The 21760-nt window shown below is 43.5% G+C and overlaps 1 protein-coding gene across 1 annotated transcript in view; it reads left to right on the top strand.

Annotated features, from left to right (window-relative positions):
• Positions 1-2467: 2467 nt before the first annotated feature.
• sorcs3a (sortilin related VPS10 domain containing receptor 3a) overlaps positions 2468-21760 on the top strand; it is a 221942-nt gene continuing 202649 nt past the window's right edge. The window contains exon 1 of the mRNA XM_072384071.1: positions 2468-3352. Coding sequence (XP_072240172.1) covers positions 2687-3352 — 666 coding nt within the window. The 5' untranslated portion in view covers positions 2468-2686. The remainder of the gene's footprint in view (positions 3353-21760) is intronic.

Here is a 21760-nt window from a genome sequence, read left to right as displayed (position 1 = left end):
TCTCGGTCTGCAGTTATTTCGACGGAACATGCAGGTCCACAGAATTTGGCAGAAAACAAGGAGCTAGAATATTTTTTTTTTGTTTCATGTGCCAAGTAAGCAATTTCATCAAAGTGAGCGGAGGGCATCTTTAAAGCTGCCCCCCCCCCCCCCCCCCCATCAGTCTGAACTCAGTGCAGCCTGAAGATGGGTCCAGTGCAGGTCCATAGTGAGCAGATTCAGGGGTCTTAATTCCCTGTTAACCATTCTTCTTGTCATGCACTGTGGTTTCATTTGTGCTTTTCATATTTGTCTTCTCTGTGGTCTGCTTTACTTCCCCTTTTATTTCTCTTTTCCCAGATTTTTCCTGTGCATTGCATCAGGTTTTGCTTCCTGCTCTCACACCTGCTTCCTGTTGGCCTGTTGATCACACCTGGGTTTACACCTCAGTTGTGATATTCTCCATTTTTCTTTGCTTGTTGTTAGATCCTCACCAACCTGCCTGGTTTATTATCTATATTGTTTCTTAATTTATCTTAATTTGGACTGGATTTCCTGCTCTGCATCACCTTTTATTTGTAAGTTCCATTCAAATGTTCTTTTTTCTTTATCTGCCTGCTGTCTACATTTGGGTCTTCTTGAACTAAAAAGAGGTCCATATGTAATTGATTTAATTTTTTTTAGGCAACAAGACCAACTTTCAGACTTCTTAACAGAAATGTAAACTCTGAGGTAATGCAGAGGAGACATGTTAATTTTGTGGTGTACTGCACTGATTCGACGCTATATCTTAATTTTTTCCAAATCCCCGTGATGGCTCTGCAGCTGTCTGTTTTTTTCTGTTTACATTAAAATCATTGAAATTTGTTAAAATTCAGACCGAGTCCCTTGAGTTTCCCTGATGTGCAATTTGTGGGCAGTCAAGCTGACAGACACGAACACAACATGCTGGACCGCTAATGAGTAACCGAGCTGCACTCAGGCTCTCCACTCAAACAAACCCCATTCACACTGAAGAATAGCTCCCTGCCTTTTCCTCTCCATACATGCACGCTTCTTTTTTTTTGCTTTAGTACCATTTCACCCTTGATGCACAGAGGCAAGCCTCCCCGCTGCTCACCACCCCCCTGTCACTCTCACATGCCTCTCGGCGCCGCATTATTTCTCCCCTTGGAGTGGTGCAACTCCCTGCCAATTCCTCTAAATCCATCAGTGAGTGCTCTGCCTCTCCGGGGCAACACGTCCCCCCCAACCCTTACAGTGACCGGGCCTTCTTCCTCCGGAGGAGCTGCTGCTTTCATGTCCAGTTTGGAGACACCGCAGGACAAAAAGGAGCAAAGGCCAGTGAATGCTGCTCCCTGCGCGGCTGAACAGCAGTGAGAATAATAGTAATAAAAAAAGAAATGATCTATGTCCATCTTTGTATCTACCACCACATTAACTCTTTAATGTTCCTCTTATTCTTAATGCAGTGAGTCGGTTTCGAAAAAGCAGCTTTTATTGAGCCTCTCGCACGCGCGCGTGTACGTCGGTCACTGTGGCAGTTTAAGTTTTGTTGTAGGATGAAAAACTGACTGATGGAAAAACATCATGTTTTTCTTCTAATTACACTTTTTCTTCCATTTTAACAATGAATCTCTGTACATTTTAAGATTAGCATTGATATTATTTAAAATAATGCGTTATTAAGTGGGTGAATTTAACATCCCAACAGAGTCCAGACACATCTCCATGCGGGGACAATAACGTCTGTATCTGTCTCCATGCACCTTCAACCCGAGACCAACCGGTAAATAAATTAGAATGAAATGACACGTGCCCGTTTATTTGTCTTTATTTCATTCAAATATAGCAGTATCATCGAAGATGACAGTGGGATTCCTATCGACCACAGTCCATATGCATCATTTCAGAAATCCACCGCTTCTTCAGTAAATTACCAAAAATAAATAAATAATCCCAAATAACGCATAAAATTCTAATTTAAGCAAAGAAGACATCAAACCGGCGCTGTTTCTCCTGCTCAGAGGGCGTCAGGTGACTCCAGTTTATTGGTAATACACGGGTTGAACAGTTTATTTTCTGCATAAGCCTGGAAAGTGTCTCTTGTCCCCCAAACTGCTGCGCTGTTGCGTCACCACACACAAGGAAGGTGTTTCACTGCGTATCTCACGGTTTGTTCCCGTTATTTTCATGCCAGCGGGAGGTCTTATAACTCAAGTCTTACAGCCACAAAATCACTTGAGGCATCCATCTGTTAAACTCAGGAGCAACATTGATAAAAGTCTGGATAATCAACTTATTTAGAGCGTAGAACAGAAATATGATGTGAGCATACAATGAGTATTTTGTAATGCTGAAATACTTCAAAGAGAAGGAGAAGACTCAGCACCACGGACAGCGTCTCTCTCTCTCTCTCTCTCTCTCTGTGTTACACACGCGCGCGCACACACACGCACACACTGTCTCTTCCGGGCGCTCACTCGGCAGCTGGCTGTGGTACAGCTCCTCCCTCCTGTGTTGTGGCTTTCCCGACCAAAGATCCTTGGACGTGAACAGTTTCGCTGAAGAGCACTTTTTTCTCCCCCCACAAACATCCAGACGGACAGTTGAGGCATCCTTTGTTCCGTATCGACCTGAGTGAGGGGACTTAAGGTGTCGGATAAGGTTTCCAATCATCTTTCACCCACCCAAATCTCTGTCAGCGATGGAGACTTGGGCTGGCTCCTGCCCAGGCTTGCACTTATCTCTGGGTATCTGGGTAATGATCGCCGCTCATACCCTGCAAAATGCCAAGGCGGAGATAACTTGCGCATCCTGCCCGTCGCCTGTTCAACTTCACCAGGAGGAATTACAGCTGGGGATACGCACCGATCCGACAGAGGAGACAGCCAACCTGAGAAACATCCGAGTAGAGTTTAGGGAACTCGGGGTTATGGATCAGGATGCTGGAATGGACGGCGACCGTGAGACAGGCGTTTCTATTGAATATGCTCCACAGATCCACCAAGATTTCCGTTTGGATGAAGTTCGTACCCTCGGGTCCAGTCAAGAAAGTCACGGCGGCAGTTATAAGCCAGAGATGGATCAGGATGCTGCGCTCCGGAGAGCCAAGAGAAGCGGTGCCGAGTTTGCCGAGTTCAGTGAGAGTGGCTGGGCTGACCGGGCTGGCGTGGACGCGGGCGCAGCAAGGGACCGGGGCTCTATGTTAGACGGGCACAGATCAGGCAGATCCGAGTTGAGATGGAACAGGGAGGAAGGGAGAGGGAATAACCGGCAGGATGAGCCCAAACTCACCAGCAGCACATTCGCCCTGACGGGGGACTCTGCGCATAACCACGCGGTGGTCTACTGGTCGGGACAGAACAGCAGCGTAAGTGGCTCACCGCCGTGTCCTCTGTATGTTGCGCTGGATGCTTTTCAGACTTTGTGTCTCACATGAACCCAGAGGGTGTTGATCAGTTAGTGGAAAAAACTCCGTGACGCACAGAGCGCGGACTTTGCGCCCTGCCGCGCCGCTGAGTTGTGGTCGACTGTTAACAGGTGCACTGCAAGCCACAGACGCGCACGCTGATCCTTCGATGCCACACTCGTGCAGCAGTGAAATGCTCGCACCAAACATGACTGTCATTCCTTATACCTTTGTCACATCCGTGGGTGACCTTACAGGCGAGAATTCCGACTGAAATATTTATTTTCGTGCGGAAAATATTTATGGCGGTTCCAAGACATGTGAATACTTCCAGTGATGCGAGGGTTTCAATCCAAATTAAGTGGCTAAGGAAGGAGGGAGCCATAAATCATTTAATAAGTCTCCATTAAACGTTGAAATTCTTAAGGTTACGAGTTTTTCTATTTGTACATCCCCTCATTTCTGAGATCATTTTAAATGAGTCAAAATAATAATAAATATGTGCTGACTGACTGTTATCAATCAACACTAATTTGATTAATTTACCGCAAAGAAAAGGTACGATGCCTTGTTTCAGCACCACACATTTTCAGAAGGGGGGTGTGGGGGGGTTTGCTTCCCCATCTGCATTATCACTAAGGAGATGTGTGCCTTCTTGAAGAAAAATTGTGACCAATTACATGAACTCAATTTATTTACATCATTTAAAAACATCTCTCACTTCACATTATCCTGGGAAATCATTTTACTTTCTAAAAAAGAATAAATACATTCACAGTGATTCTAACTTTAAATTCTTTGGCTGCAGAAACAGCATTTGTGTCATAAAATGATGGCAGGTCAAGTGAGATGCAGCCTCCCGCCATGATGTCTAAAGCTTTATAGCAGCTGTCATCGTACTAAAATGACACACTTCATTCAGTTGCATCTCTGCATATATAATGGATAAATATGCTCCACCTCATGAGACAATAATGAAACAAAATGAATCTGTCATCTACACAATCACGTCTGCCGCCCGGGAGCCGATGGCTTCTTCTTTTATGGTGTTGTGGCTGCTGCTTCTGCTTTATTTCATTTGAAAACAACAAAACACAGAGAAATCCTGCATATTCAGTCATGTCTGAGCTGATTACGACATGCTTCGCGGACTTGTTTTTTAACCTGCAGTGAAGACTGAGGCGCTGTGAGGGGAGCATGTTTGTGAGCGCGCGAGTGTGCGCTGGATGGAGCGGGTGAGGAGGTTATCGGGTGCTGCTGCCCCTCAGCTTTAAATCTTTAATAATTATCTTGAAGACTGGGGCCCCTGTTTCAAAGTCTGTCATTAAAAAAGAAGAGGGGCTAAATCAGGCCTGGCCCCGAGAGCATCCTCAAGAGAGATCTGCTATTTTATCTTCATTGGCTGCTGGTGCTTGTTCCAGTGATGAATGAAGGGGCAGGGACGGGAGATTGAGCTGTAAGTTCTCCAACTACACTATGGGAGCAGTTAAGTTAGAAAAACAGCTGCCTAATAGGATGACAAACTGTTTGGGTGGATAACTAGCTTGGTTAGGCCATCTTAAATCCTTTATTGTTAATCCGACTCCACCACAGAGACGCTCCTCATCAGAAACATAGCATCACCGCCGGGTTTCTGTTAGACAAAACCTCCTGAAGTATCCTGTCGGCACCAATGAACCACAGCCTCCTCCAGCTGGAGACGGCACACATCCTTCTCTATCAGCTAAAGAAGATATAGACTAAACACAAAATCCTTTCAGGTGATCGCTATATGAGGCGAGCTCTTGGGTTAATGTGGCTGCACCAGGCTGTTTATTGGGGGTTCAGAAACACTCGTCTGGCTATTATAGCATTCTTCTGCCAAATGGGGGCAGCCTCAAAAATATGTGAAACAATCCGAGCCGTGAGCTGCTCTTGGTTGTGTTGTTGTTGGTCCTTTAGCTTTGCTCTGCTGTGGAAAAGGTCGAAGTTAAAAAAGAGTCCAGTGTTTCTGTTGTCTGCTTCTTTACTATTTTGGGCTTTTTGTCCTTTTTGTTGTGAAATTAGTTGGTGTTTAGCTAAATTTTAGCCAGTGAGCATTTAATCAACACTGTATCTCTTTTGCTTACTCCTTATCACATTTTTGGGGGGGCTGTATACCTTTCTGAGTGGCTGAGACCAGCACAGATGCTACCTTTGTGCAAGTTTAAACAGGCTCAGAGGAATTAAAATGCTTCAGATGGATCTACCAAGCATTTGACCCTAAAACTGGACACTGATATTTCCACCTTTTCACTCTGGCCTGTCCTGAACTTTTACCGCATATTTTACCACTTGAACTTGGCAACAATCCCTCCCTTATTACTCATCTACTCAGCGGATCAGGTTATGTGCTGCACTTTTAATCGAGACCACAGCCTTCCTCTAATCTAAACAGGGTAATTCTTTTATCATGTCCGCCATCAATCTTAAACCTTAAGCAACTGCACCAGAGGCTGCTGCAAGTTTCCTGTCAGGCATCAGAGCTGGTTTCATTCAGCCTTGGCCACAACCGTCCTCTATACATAACCAAGCAGTTCGGGAAGTCTCTAATTACTCCATGATAACTTGACAGATCCTGATGGAGGATCATAAAGTCTTATATCCAGAGGTTACATGTTTTAATGCTTGTTTGGTGGTAAAAACTCAACACAAACATGTGCTTGGATGCTTTTAAGTAGAATCTGCAACAATGTAAAGTGATTGGGACGCACATGTGTTTACAACCAGCATTAATGTCTTTGGATTAGAGAGGCAATATTTTTGGTTAATTCCAAGTCCCTCAGTTTTCCTTTTAGATTTAGAACGAAACATTTCAACATTGATATTTTTGTTTGCTTACATTTGAAAAACAGACATAAAATATCCGCAGACATTTTGAAACTATGCAATAATTATTCTGAGCATGACCACCATGTAAGAGGACCAGAACTTATGTATTATTAAAACACAACTCGCTGCCATTTTCAGGAGGTTGCAGAGTGTGACACATTCAGTGAAGAAGCCACTTCGTAGTGCTCAGTCGAAAATGGAAGCTGCATTTCTGTGGTATCATAACAAAGATAAATCATAGAAGGGCTTTTATTCACTCGAATCCATAGTTTTGATTTGGTTGATGGAAAAATTATGATTTTTTTTTATCTCAACCTAATTTAGTGAGAATATTTCAGTCTGAAACTGGATCAGTGTTGGTTTCTTTAAATATGGCCACATCTTGAAAGACAGTGTCGAGTTTTAGCTGCATAAACCTGACCAAGTGACGTAGAGATGAGGGAATCTGAGGTTTCTCAGTCGTGAGTACGGACAAAATGCTCTAAAATGACAAAAACTCATATGTACATGTTTTGGAGGGCATACGCCCTGTTCTGCTGACCTTTAACCCCCGTACCCTCAACCATTTTACCTCCCCAGGAACAGATCCCAGGAATATTCTTGTAGATGAATGTGCGCGGCCTGACTTTCAGGCTGTTTTGATCCCAAAACTGACCGTAAATTCACAGCCTCTTGGGTCTGGAGCCTTTCTGACAGTCTTATTTCAGGCAGATTGGTCGGCCGTGTCTTGTACTGCGACTACCTGTGGTAGGACGCATGCTGCCGCGGGTTCCCTGGGGGGTGGCGTGTCCTCTGAGGCGTGTACACAAGGCTAATGCACTCTCACTATCTCTCTGTACCTGTCCAACTCGCTGTCTTCACCCCCACCGTTTTACTTCCACTTCCTCCTGTCTGCTGTCGTATGTGGCCTCTTGTCTGTGCCTCAGGCTTATGCAGGTTATGCTGGAGCCTTAACCTCAGATATTAACTGGCACTGTAATGGTAGCCATGTTGAGACTAACTGTCATTTATAATATTCATGATGATAATTCCGTTGAAGCATCCCTGCAGCGGCGTGACAAGTTCTTTCCTGAAGCATTTTTGAGGCAGTGTAACCTCTCAGCCTCAGCAGTCATGAACATAATGGCGCTGTGAGTGACAGCTTGAATACAAAATGGATCGCTTTCGCAGTGTGATCCTAAAACATTCATCTTTTCCAAGGGAACCTCGAGATCGCCTCTCAACAGCGTAATCAAAATGATTGTCATTTCAGGAATAATCAAGTCTTAGCATCTGAGGGCAAAGGCTTTTCAGCGGCTGGGTTCATGTACTGTGGCACGTGGCGCTCTTTGTTGTCCTGTGCGGCATGAAAAAAGTCAGCGTGAGATGATGCAGATATGGGTGCGACTCGAGTGGTCTTTAAAGGCATGAGAACTCACGCAGAGACAGGTCATCCATATCTGGCAAGTCATCAATAGAGCTGACTGTGCGTTTGAAATTCCCAAATCCCTTTTGAGAGGCAGGGAACACACGCAGGCTCTCATGAGCAGCCTTTAAAGGCAAAAATGTCAGGCAGCAAACACACCCACACATATTCCATCTTGTGTAAACCATTAAAAGCTCTTCCCTTTGAGGATATTGGATTCTTCCAGACAAGGTGTCAATAAATGATCCTGGTTCTGAAGCAATCGGACTGCTTGACATGTTGTTGAATACATTTTAATCTGGCGAGTTGCTTTTTGCACTTTATGGTCATTAAACAGTATTTATTGTGTGGAAGCCCAGAGACCTGCTAACGAGGACAGTGGCCACATGTCGCATTCCCAGCTTTGTGCCTGCTCATTTTCCATCAACCCGTTTCACCCTAAAAAGCCATGTTAATACATCAAAAACTTGTTTCTATTCTTTCCTCTCCGGCTTCTCTGGTGGCTCCTCTTGAGGAGGAACAGGAGAAAAAAAGACAAGAATATTATAAGCAAAGTAACCCTTCCAGTGAGCCTTATCGCTATTATCTTTCCATCTATTCCTCCTCTAATTCCTGGTCTAATTAGTGTCCACAGATTAGTTTCCTGTTTTCTCTGAGCATTTATGATGGCAAGAAGCCAAGTGCCACATGAAAGGAGAAGTGGTCTTGACTGGCCTCCGGAGCCAGGCTCCTGGCTGCAGTTCCCAGATCGTCGTGGTCAGCCTGATGCTCCCTCTTGACTTCCTGATAACACGCCGTGTAGTTTTAAAAGCACGTTATGTCACATCGTGTTATTCTTTCAGAACCAGTGAAGGATGTGTCAACTAATAGTTTTCAAAGGGATTTTAGCCATGCAGGAGAAAGAGCCGGAAAGGTTTTGTGTGGGAAGGGGAGTGTGGCTAACTGCTTAATTCAAAATAAAACAACAAGAATACATATTTTTCTATTAGCGGCATCGAACCATCGTGAAAAATCGAGCTTTTTGCTTCAGCTAGAAGTTAACTAGGTCAGTGCGTTTTCAGCGTTTTCTGAGTCCTGTTAAAGGTCACAGGATGCACTTAACAGAGTCCCATAATGCTAAACTCTCCTCGCCACAGAAACACTGCAACATTAAGGAAGCCATTCAGGAGCAATCCAATCAGAATACATTGCACCTGCCTCTGCAGCACACCACGGATCTCCACTCACATCAAGCTGCGAAAAGGCTTTGAAGCTCTGTGCGAAATAGAAACCCAACCAGATAGATGAGAGGCTTTAAAAGCTGCGTTCACCAAATCTAATCGCCTCATTATGTTGCCTGTGCGACTGGCTGAGAGTCACCTCGCTACGACTTCAGTGCGATGCTTGGCCACCAATGCTGGGCTCGCTGTACAAAGCCGGCGACATTATTTATATGAGAGAAAAGGTGTGAGGAAGAAAGAAGTCACTCCAATGTAAGATTTGATTTAGTTACATTTTTATTACCCAAAATCAGAAAATAAGAAATATTTTTCATTAGATTTTTTCTTTTCATTGCAGACAGACATAAAAAAGGACATTTCATGCTTTGTCCTGTCATTTCATCTGATTTATTAATATTTATCCAAGTTCAGGGTGAAATATATCCCAAAAAAGTTTATATGATAAATCTTTTCCCACTTTGTTTCCTTCTGCCAACACTTAAAGCCGTTCTGACTCTGAGGAAACCAGGTGATGCAGAGTTCCAGCTGTTATTTTGTCCCATTCTTCCTTAAACAGGTCGTAAGGTGTGCAGCAGGGCGGGGGGGTGGTTGTTTCTCTGCTGGGGACAGGTCAGGACTGCAGGCAGCCAGTCCAGCACCCGTACCTCTTCTTCCTCAGCCAGGCCTTTGGAATGTGGCAGAATGTGGTTTTCCATGGTCTGCTTGAACAATGCTGGGACGTCCCAGGAAAAGATGTGGCCTTGAAGGCAGCATATGTTGCTGTAAAATCTCAGTGAGCTTTTCTGCATTAATGCTGCCGTCACAGAAGTGGAAATGAGCTTTGCCCCCTGATCCAACCCCATACCATCACAGAGCCTGGCTGCAGGGACTGGTTGCTGACAGCAGGCTGGATGCTGCTTTTGCTCTTTGCTCCATTTCTTCCAACAAAGATGTGGAATACTGATGGGTCTGACCACAGCACACGTTTCCACCGTGTGAGGGTCCATCCCAGACGCCTCCGAGCCCAGAGAAGTGGACGAGGTTAACATCAGGCTTCTTTTCTGCACAGTAAAGCTTGTGAATGGAACTCTGTATTGTGGTGCAGTTTGCAGAGGAGTTCAAATCTAAGTAGTAAGGATCCCTGAAGGTTTTTTTTATTTCCACCTTCCATGCTGTCCCACCTTTTTATGATCTGAGGTTATATTTCATCACGTGGCTTTTTACGGTCACTCGTATCCAGTTAACTAATCAGAAGGCTCATCTTCCTCTGACTATCTTCATCTTGCCGTCTCCAGTTTGAACCACGGACTGACTTATATTAACATTTAATTCAATATTTAACTCAGACATTTGCAAAAAAACCTTGCCCCTCTTCTCTTTTTTAAAGCCAGCTGTGATACATTGTAATGTTGACGTTTCCTGCTATTTCCCAACCAGGAGTAAGCCGGGGAGAGTGGCCAAGCGATGAGCCCATAATGATGTCACAGCACAGCGGCGCGATAGACTGCACGCTGTGCTGTTCCCTCAATCTGCCTCGCTCTCTATTCGCTCCATGTCTTTCTCTTCCTCTCTGTGCCCTTTTCTGCAGGCTCTGCCTCTCCCACACATTGCTTTGCATTCACTAGGTCACAAATACACAAAACCGCAGCCACCCAGACCCACATGACATCCACATAAAAGCTCATGTAAAAAAAGTGCACACGCACTCTCAGTATCACGTCTCACTTGGTTGGATTGAATGGTGTTATGCCCGGAGGAGGTTGTCATTGATGGAGACTAATGTTGACACATCGCACCCCAGGACCTGCAGTCAATTAACACATTGTCTAATTAAAGTGATCTACTGGTTTATCTATGAGAGATTGGAAGTGGCTGTAAAATGTGTCCACGCTGCATTAACTTTACAATCAGGTCTGCTTCTTTATTTCCATTTGGATTTTAATGATAATAACCTGCTTTAACACCCCCTCCTCCATTAACCAAGCAAATTGTGTAAGCGTCTTTCACTGATGGCAGCCAGTGATAAATGCCCTTGATTTTGGATTTCTTCTTCCTGTTATCACTTCTCTCAAGCTAAAATGCTCCAGTACGTGATTCAACTTCTTCCTGTCGCTAACATCTGGCGTGAAACTCGGCCTGAGAAGTGGCCTTAAATAAATCATTCTTCAGCTGCCTCTGGGTAATTTTGCCGTGTCTAAGCATTACGCTCATGCTTCCTATGAATGTGAACCACATTACATTTCTATCACACAGAGTAATTGTCTTTTATTTACCCAGCCTCCACGCTGAGCTGCTTTTAAAAATTTAATGCCATCATAAGAGTTGTTTGGGCTGCTTGGCGGGAACGGCACTAATATAAGCCTGTCTCCTAGCAGATGGAGTGAGTGGTCATGGATATCAATTAATTATTAATCCTTAAGTTCTTTTATAGGTATTTTCTTTCAGGGAGGACCTTGCACAAGAAGAGAAAGTGAGGGGGAGATATTGTTAATGATCCTTTTGGCCAGTCCCTGAAGAGATGTGTCACGAACGCCTCAAGCCTGTAGCACTTAATTCCCACTGAGAGCCCTTTATAAAGGCATTCAATCATTCCTTATGTTGACCGAAAAATAGGAACCACAGCATGATTCAATAAAATTTACTAAACTCAGCTTAATTTAACATGTCACTTCCTGTTAAAGCGATACTTTGTGAGGTAGCGCAGAACGTTGTGGTGTCGCTAAACCAAACTACGTCTCGTGGAACGCTGACTGGTTTAGTTCCCCTGAGAAGTAAATTCAAGGTCAGGATTTGTTGTTAGCTAGGTTTAGGAATCAAAACTACTTGGTTATGGTTAGGAAATACAGATGCGATTTTTAACTCAGTTTCATGAAACTTTCACAAACTTTGCTTTTTGGGGGACTGGGACAAAAGTTTTTCTATTTTCTCTGTTAAGTGTCAAATTTAGCAGGTAAAAAAATCCACATTTACAAGTGGTTGAGCTAACGAGCTAATGTTAGCATCTCCCATTTGACCCTGTGCCTGTTTTCAGTCATTGTTTGGTTGGGTTTAAGGAATAACCTCCAATACACACTATTATTACACTATACTGCTTTGGGTTAATGATAACTTTGGGAAACTTCTTTACACATTGCAGCTGATGAAGGAAAAGCTTGTACCAGCATATGACTGATTCTGTGATTCTACCACATGCGACATGAAGAAGTCATCCTCATTTCATGTATTTCTCTGAGAACAGGCTGATGTAACATTATCAGGTGATAAATTGTCAGCAAATTTAGTTTCAGAGCTTTCATCATCTCTGCTATCTACCTGTGCGACTGTTTAAGCTATTTTTTCAACCAAGAAGTCCTTAAAGAGCTTATTAAAGGGATGATCTGAAGCCAGGGGTTCGTATTTTTGCTAATAAGAATAAGGAGAACAGAACATTTGGGGGATTTTAAAAGTTTAAAGACAAAGAAGTTTAAGTGAAAAGTAATGACATCATTGTTTTTATCAACTCTCCCTCATGTTGTTTCAGTTTTCGAGGATCAAACAACAAACTGTAGCCACCTGTAATCTGATTAATTAAGATGTTCAGCCATAATTCACAGAGGAACAATGGTTGGGATGGGAATCGTTAAGAATTCAGCAGTTCCATTATTGATATTATCGGTTCCTTATATCCAGTTATAGATCGTACAAATACAGCACGAATGGCTTTGGTTGCAGTAACACTTTAATTTCAAGTATGCACCAACATTTTGCACTCAACTTTAACTAAATCAAAGCTGGCTTAAGCTGAAAATCAGGAACTTCGAGTTAAAATAACATTTTGACTGTTCTAATTTTCAGCTGAGCCGCCAGACAATAAGCAGCAACATATCCTACCGAAATTCAGGGGCTTCCACCGTGGCAAAAGGGTGCAAACCTTCCACCACAAATCTAGTAACTGCTCGGTGACATTCATCTCATTTTATTTTCCCTGCCTCGATGAAAGGGGTCGCTGCAGGTATGCGGGAGCCTGCCTCTGAGCCTGCCTCACTCTTAGGGTCCTCTCAACTAGATGTTCATATCAGATGGAAACTATTCATACAGTAAGTCGCTAACATTACAATCAACAGGACCTGGAAGATTTACGTTACCTGGGACTTTTCAGACAGAAGACGCTGTGCCACGAGTCGCCGCCATCGCTTAGCAGCGTGTCAAAGACTTTGCATCCGTGCACAGTAACTGCACGCTGTGTGGTCAAATGTTTCAGCATGTTGGAGGTTATTTTCCTCTTTGGTGCGATAACAGCTCTGCATGTGTTGCAACTGGCCCTAGTTTTGTCCTTTTTGGTGAAATATAACCAAACTTTGAAGCGCTTCTGCCTCGGCGCCATGTTGGAAACATTCTGAGCTAAACGTGCACGTGATGTCATCGCGCAAATGCGTCAGACGTCAGCAGAACCGATAAACGGGATAGGTAACCAGGCGGATTAACGATCCCACGGAATCAAACACTGGGAGCAGGTCCTCTTCGATTCCCATCCCTAAACAAGGGTGTTTCATTCTGTGTGCTGTCGGCATGGAGACGAGCGGTGACTGCATTGGTTCGTGCGCCTGTGAAGATCATGGAAACTGTTGATAAATGGCTTAAATGTGTCCATAAAATAGCGAATATTGAATGTTTTAACCTGTGTTGCTTCTATGGATGTGAGCTGTGACTAACATCTGGAAAAAACTCAGAAAATAAGATGAGTTCAGAGTTTTCAGTCCAGGACAAAGCCAACATCTGAGCTGCGTGGAGCTCGGAAACAGACGGGTCATCTGTTAGCAGCAGATAAACACAAAGGAGAAATAAATACTGTGTCTAAAACCTGCTGGAATCATGCACAGCAAACCTGTAACGAAACAGAAAGCACTGATGTCTCCTTTACTTTGCAGTAACTGCTAAATAATTTGTCTTGCTGCTGTAACAAAGTCATACCCAAGTGACCACACTTCAACTCTCAACATTAATATTCCCATTTCCTCAATTTGTTCCCACGCTTTATTCACAGCTTCATGAGTTGAGGTCGTACAAGCAATGCTGTTGAGTAATGAGTGGTAACATTCACGCAACTAAATAAATGCTCTTCGTCTGACACTTTTTACGTGCTGCAGCTCGCAGGCTGGGCTTTGCCTGACTCAACAGCGCTGTGATTTTCTGCAGTGTGGCTCGTCGTGCTGAGAGCAGCACATAAAAGGCAGATGGACCAGGGCTTGTCCTTTTTAATGTAAAGCTTTATCTCCTTTGTTGTAGCACTAATGAAATAAGCCTTTTGAATATGCATTTGATTTGCTAAGCCATTTGTTGATAATGAGAACATTTATTCACTCTGTACCTGGCAACCTCTTAGCACATTTAGCCCTAAAGTAGAGCTTAAATCTTCTTAATCCCAATAATTCCCAGCGAAGGATGCCACAGTGCTGCCCCAGTCCTGTCACACACAGACTGATAGTGCGGCTTCATAATCAATAGTGCTCAGTACCATTTCTGATGTGTCATATGCCCTCAGTCTGCAGTAGAAATGTGCAACAAAGAGACTTTTTTTAGATACTGCATTCGCTTTTGTTTTAGAAACAGCACAAACGTGAAAAATATGTCTGATGTCAACAATGAGTTTAAAACTAAAACGTGACATGACGAGGTGCTAGTGTTGAAATCGCTGACAGCCATCGAGTTTTAGCCCACCGCCCACTAATTTTGCTGCTGTAATCCCCACAGGCCAAACTAAAGTTAGCGACCAGCCAATGAAAAGTGACAGCGGCAGATGCAGCCTAAAGTTAATCTACATTTTAGCTTTAATTTGCTTAATTACTTTGAGCAGAAATCCACTCATCTCCATGCCAAATTCCAAGTCCAGCAGATCTTTAGAGCACCTCTGGCCCCTCTGTCTGCTGAGCAGCCAGCCAGAAAAGCTGGATCTAATGTCAGTGCACGCAGAACGGCAGACATGTACTGTGTATCGTGTCTTCATGAAATGCCTGTGACATGCTTTGGTCTTAATAACACAGGATTAAAGTTCGGCTGCATGTTTTCTGCACCCGTGTCTCTGCAGAGACCTCGTCCATCACAGCTCGATAGGTCGACCGTGTATAAAGCTAACGGTGCACAGCAGGCCTGGGCCTGCTGGATGAATTCAGCCCCTCAAATCACCAGGACACAACAGACTTTGGATGAGGTCATCAGCAGTCACATGACAAATCAACTGCATGGTATTTTCCGGTGGCTGGTGAACCATAAAGATTTCAGAACTGTTTTACATCATGAGAAAAGAAGGAAGTACTGTACATTCCTGGAAGCTACAAAGCTCTCGCGTGTCCTCATTGGGTCATAATAGTTCGAAATAAACGGCTTTGATGGAAAGAGTTGATGGACATTTAATAATAATAATGATAATAATAATAAACACATTTCAGCATCTCAGACAAGAAGTTCAAAGAGCCAAAAGAGAGCAAAAAATGGATCAAACGAAAACAAATTCTATCTACATTCAAGCATGTTGCTGCTCAGATTACTTCAAATAAAGGTTAATGCTAACTCAGTTTTGTTGCTGCAGCTAGCTTTAGATGTGTAATGGCATGAGACAGGCAGCAGTTTTCACATTTACTGAGCTGCATTCATATTTTACTTGGTTGCTTGCCAAATTCAAACTGTGTCTTACACAAATCGAGGGCTTACAAGGCATATTTGCTTCCTGATGACATTTCTGTTTTCTTTTTACTGCCCCAAAAAGGCACAAAGGGCTCCCGCTAAGTCACACAGCGTGTCAGTGATAGTAGCCATATGCTAAAGCCCTTTAATTATCACACATTATCCCAGTGGAGTCACAAATGTGAGAGCGGGAGCATTAGCTCAAGCTTGACCTTTTCAGTGGGGCGGACTCGTGAGAACGAAAACAGGGTGAAACCTGTGAAATGCCAAAATAAGTGAGACTATCTTTATACGGTATGCCAACGGTATGCCAACACCATGACACATGCTGTATTAAACATGTTTGGATGCTAAAATAATCCTAAAAGATGAGTTGGATTTCTAAAATTGAATGAAATATGAATAATGCTCCATTTTCACTGGTGATACTAATTATGTTGAAGGGGATAGATCTAGTTTTACTGTATCTTATTCTAAACATGTCAGTGTAAAGATTTAATGGCATTTAAATGAGTCCGCTCACATCAAAGCACTGATTTGCTGCATGGAGAGAGCTCCCTAACAACTTTATTTAATGAATTCAGCTCAGTTCATTGACTTGTGTGTCACCTTTTCATTTGTTTTGCACATGTTGCTCTGCATTCATTACAAATCTGTACATTCAGCCTGATTCTCACAGGGGTAACGTACCTTCTGGGCTGATCATTTGATATAATAACTAATGGCTTATTAAAGCAACACACGTGGTTGTTTTCTTGCCCACCACATTTATCATATAGCGAACACATCCCACTGCAAAGTGCTGGGACTGCAGATGGGAAAGTGGAATCGCTGTATGATTATTAACATTCGCAGAGGTGGGGCCACGAATGAAGGCATCACTACATCATCCAGACCTGTGAGATAGATGAGGGAAATGGGATTTGAGGGAAACTAGGCCTCCATGGAAACCCACAGAGTAGTTCTGAAGAAACACAGCCCAGGTAATTATCACATTGTGCCATTTAAAAACAAATCCGGCTGCTTCAACACAACGGAGAGCAGTTCAATGACGTCTGATTTTACATGCATTTGTGTTCATCCGCTGCTTCTTCCTCTGTGCTTTGTGGCTTGTTGGTGCCTCTTAGCACTTTTGCCCACCAGTTTCTCTGAAACAGAGCTTAACACTGGCATTTAGCCATCTTCACACAGACTATTCTGTGAGTTCTCATCAAACAAGTGTTTTCCCCAGTCCACAGTGTGCTTCCCACTGGTCCCCTGGAACAGCTTCCAGCCCGTAGCAATGTAAGCTAGCACTTCCTGTCATTACCGTGGTCCCACATTTGCCGCCTGCCTGCAGGCAATGCCTTTGTCCATCACTAGAGGGAGTGGGTAGTCTTAAGAATAATGCAGAATAATATGAGCTTTAGGACAAGAGGGCAAAGGGAGAAGTGGAGCCAAAAGGACGAGTTGATACCCCTACTTTTCAGCTGCTGCTGCACTCCGATCGAGCAGCACAGAAGATGACATGGGAGCAGATCCAGAGCTTACAGGAAAGATTCTATTGGACTAATCCTGCCGAGACAGAAGTCATGCATTTTTTGGCAGATGAAAAGATTTTGTGACTGTGATTGAAATTAATAGATCTAGTGTTTACTTTCTGTGTGCAATGAGACGGCAGAGAGGAGGCACAAGTTGTCAGATGGCTGGAAACATGACAGCATCAGACAAACACTGTGTAATAAGAAGACCACAGCGCAGCCAGTTGGGTGCATCCTAAATATTACAGCATCTCCAGCAGCATCCCAGATCTGTTCCCTGTTCTGCAGCTTAGAAGTAGATCATACCCCGCTCGCCTCGCCCAGCTGCAGCCCAGGCAGCGTGCTGCCCTTTCACAGCTCACTTGCCACACATGAAAATGTTTATGTGGCCGTAATTGAATTTAGAGCGACATGGTTTACCAGACAGAGAAGCATTTGCAGCAACAACATTTGTAGAGCAGGCTACTACAAGAGAGATAAAGATTTTTTTTCCATTTCTTGTAAATATTTGCATTTAAGGAGCTCTAGTTTTAGTATTTTTGCCTTGGGATATAATGTTTATTGCGTGGCATATGATTTCACTGCTGTTTCATCCAGTCTTCCTCTGAGAGGTGTGTCAGCTGTGTTGAAATGATGGTCAGTCTGCTCACTGGCCTGTTTATCCAAGGCAGGAAGCAGAGCATCCACAGATGGCCTTAAAATTCGGTATGATCACTCATTATCCCAAGAGAGTGGTTGATCAGAGTTTTTCTGACACGCTGACTTTTCCCGTAGTGCCACGGCATGAACAAATATTCCCGGTTTACACAGGGCACTGTTGGGCAGATTGCCAGTTTGAGTGCGCTCAGCCCCCAGAGGAAAAGGTTGAAATTTGCTGAATATAATTATGCTCACAAGGAGACGGTCCTTAAGGCCAGTTCATGGCTGCTGTCTCCACTTAGTTCAAGCCCACAAGGACCCACAGAGAAAAACTGAAACTCATGGACTGTCCACCCTGAAGGAACATTAGCTGAGCATTAGCTGAGGCTATTTACTTATGTCTTTGTCTTCTTCTCAGATAAGCAGATCTGTTAGCATGTTGTTGCCACACTGATGGACCAAACTGAAAATGGTAGTTTTGAGCTTGGTGTGATTTGACTAAAGCTGTGAAACATGTTAAAAGAATAAGAACCTTAATATCTCTCTGCACTATTGCTTCCCAAACACATGTTATAGTATTTTCCTGCAACCTGGATACGGTCTCAGAAAGATATGCAAGACTCTGAGGTGTGGTCAGGCCTTCGGCTTTGTTCTGCTGTGGAAAATATAGAAGCCAGAGATTTGCTTTGTGTCGGAGTGAATCTAAGTGTTAGTTTTTATAGAACTACTCTGCTTCCACCACAGAAGTGCATCTTCTGAGTCCAAGAATTGTTCTTTTTCCTTAAATGGAATCAGTGAAAAGAGAAAGAAGTTGAGTTACACGAGTGCCGTTATGGTCGGTGGACCGAGGAGCTAAGCCGCTGTCAGGGGACTGCAGGTGTGCTACAAACTGGATCACATTGGGTGGAATTACTTTGTGAGGTACCAACAAAATCTATATTTTCTTAGTGTGCAAAGATTAAGTTTAGATTTACCTTCGCATCCCTTTAAATTTGTATTCAGGTGTACACTGTTGCAGGACTCCAAATGAAAACTCAGGACTGTTAGGACTGTTCTAACATCCGTCTCTTGTCTTTTGATAAAGGGAACGATAATTAACCCACTGTTACCACGTTATTAAGTCAGGTCTGCCGCTGAAAAAGCTCACTCTTTATTTATTTACATCTTCTAAACCAGCCACTGCTTCTATGTTTGTATGCCTTATTGAACAGTGTATGGCCTGCCCCCCCCCCGCTGTCCAAAGTTATGTCAGCTGCAGATCGTGTAGGTTTGCTAGTCTTTGAGGTGTGTTCAAGTGCTGTTTTTTTCCAGTGAGGAGTGAGGAGACACAACAGGGTCCTTTTGGTCATTGCAAGTTGTCGATGCTGCTTTAGTGTTTAAGATCCAACTCATGCTCCCTTGTTTTATGTCGACTGCAAGACTTGACACGATGGACACAAAGGTGGTCTGGAGGGTTTCTTTTCTTGGCCTGTGGAAAGCCAGAAGCAGAGCCATCTCAGGACTGTTTTTTAGGACCTTCGGCGTCTGCATCGCTGCTTTCCAGAAAGTGTCAGTGGAGTAAAGAGTCTGGGGTGAGAGATCAACAACTGCACTGGAATAAGGCAAAAGATTGGACTTGTTACACCGCAGGAGTGAATTCATCTTATAGGCTGCATGTATTAGGTTTGAAATTTGAGGACAGTTTGTCAATAGAATAGTATTTTTAAATAAAGAAGTCATTTCAGCTCTTCATTGCATTCATCTGATGTGATTTCACATGTCATTACAATGACATTCAAGACAAGAAGGAGCCTCCCCTTCAACTTAAGGCGGATGAGTTGTCAAAACAAGTTCAAAGGTCACGGGAAGTGCAGTCACCTCCAGCCCACTGCTGACAGACTGATGGGCAGCCAGAGCATGAAAGTGCTGATCAGAGGGGAAGACAGGTGACGGGTCAAACCAAACGATGACACAGAGGGCGGAGATAGAATCCCACGATTAAATTAAATGAAAGTGAAAACAGTCTATGTTCTCCAGCTGTTCCAATCTGCTCTCAGCACAGCTAATTTAATTCTTTTATTCCCTCACATGAACTGAGTCCAAATGAGGATCAAGCCGCTCTAAAGCAAAAACACATTGGACTCAGTTGCATATCGGACACTTTCAGACCAAACTGCTCATTTTCACACCTGTGCATTTGAATTTATGCAGCTTGTGCACACGATCAGGCACAGTTCTGTCAAAAAATCCCCTCTTCGTTGATATTTTATCAAAGAACCTTTATCCGTGACAGAATATATATGTACAGGTCCATCCACAGGTCACACGGCTGTCCATTAAACCCAATCTAAATGCCGGATACAAGGGAGTCTGGGGAGCACCATTTTTTGCTCTGCTGCGTTGAATCAACATGGATGATAATTCAGCCGTGCTCCATCCAACATGCCGAGCTTCCACTTCTACACAAAGCTTACATGCAGCACTGAGGCCAGATTACAGCCACTCAGAGCAGAAAAATGAGTGCAAAGAATGTGAATTAGTATCATAAAAGCTTGGTATCCACTGTGTGTTGACTCCATAATCAACTTCATCTGTTTATACGAAGTTTTCTGTCTCAAGTGCGTATATTTGCAAAATAGTTTTCCTGCAGGACTCTGTGTGGAGGTGTATGTGCACACGTATGTGTTGGCAGAGACGGCACGCTCACAGCTTCGGTGTTATAGAGACTGACACAAGATGTGGGTGGATTCACAATTTGGAGCATTTGTGCTCTTCGGGCTGTAATGTGTGCGGACTGAAATGACTGAAAGAGCCCACTCCACGTTTCTTTGGGCTCCCTCTGGTGCTGCCACAGTGGAGGGAAACTGCTCTGCTGCTTTGCTGTGTTGCGGCAGGACTCAGCCTGAGCTTGGAGCGACTGTAAATAGTAAATTACAGACTTGACACTGTGACGTTGTCGTGGTTGGTGTGAAAAATGCGTGTTAAGATGCTGCAGCTATTTAGACCAGTAAGCAGCTCGCAGGAACCCGTGATTACTGAGAGAGAGGTACTTGTGTCTGGGTGTAATGGCAAATTATCACATTGATCTCTATTTTCTCTTTTCCTAACGTTTGATGCTGCCACTTAAATTTCCATTTAATTTGATCTAATCTCCATTTTTTTCACCACTGCTTTGTTACCGGCTGTTTTCTCCCCCTTTTTAGAGCTCTTTTCAGACAAAAGCAACACATTCTTAAATCCAAAACCTTATTTGAGATTTGCCACATGTGAACAAAGCTTGATGGGTATGGACCAGGGGTCACTGACACTCAAAGAGATCAAAGTTGGAGTGGAGAAGAGATACAGAACCCAACTTTGGGTCTGCTGTTGTTTAACTCCCTCTTTTTATCGATTTTCTCCAACGCTACTGGCATTAGGCTTTAGAATAACACAGAAAGGGTAAGAAAAACAGCAGGTTAGAGTGTTAAAATACACAATTTTATTGCAAAAACCTGCAGTTTTGACTTTGCCTTGGTGATGCATTACGTCACCAGCAGGAAAACATCCTGTGAAATATAACACATTCCCAACTAACACTTAATAAAGTGTTAAAAACCTTCATTTTACAATGCAGCCGTATACTACCAAGCTGTCATGGTGGAAATGTCCAAAAGGAACATAGGATACCCTGCTTATTTAAAAGCACTACAGCAGGCTCCTGATCAGGTGACAAAAGAGAGCAAAAATAAGTTTATATGACAGACTTAATCTTAATGGCTTCATCAGTCTGTTAAAACATTTAAATCTTTATGGAGTTAATGTCATAGTACCACCATTACCGTCTTTAATCATATAAAACATAGTGGCGATGGAGCATAGCAGAAGAACATGTTCAGCCTTGTTGAATTACTGGTTTAGTAATATTAAAATGGTGAAATTGGTAAATTGACTTCTCATCAGTTCTACCAACTAATGTCCACCATAACCGCTCATTTCTGCCATTTGAACAGACTCCAAAGGCCTAAGCAATGGCATATTTCACCAAATTAAGGGCCCGTTAGAGCGTGTGAATTGGCTGTGCTTGCAGCTATTCCCCAGACGGATGGAGATTTCCCCAAGGAGAGGAACTTAAACCATC

This window comes from Leuresthes tenuis, unplaced genomic scaffold (genome assembly GCF_036924035.1).
Source record: "Leuresthes tenuis unplaced genomic scaffold, fLeuTen1.0.hap1 SCAF_4, whole genome shotgun sequence".
Classification (NCBI taxonomy): Eukaryota; Metazoa; Chordata; class Actinopteri; order Atheriniformes; family Atherinopsidae; genus Leuresthes; species Leuresthes tenuis.
Note: the sequence above shows the minus strand (reverse complement) of the source record. Positions and strands in the feature narration are given on the sequence as shown.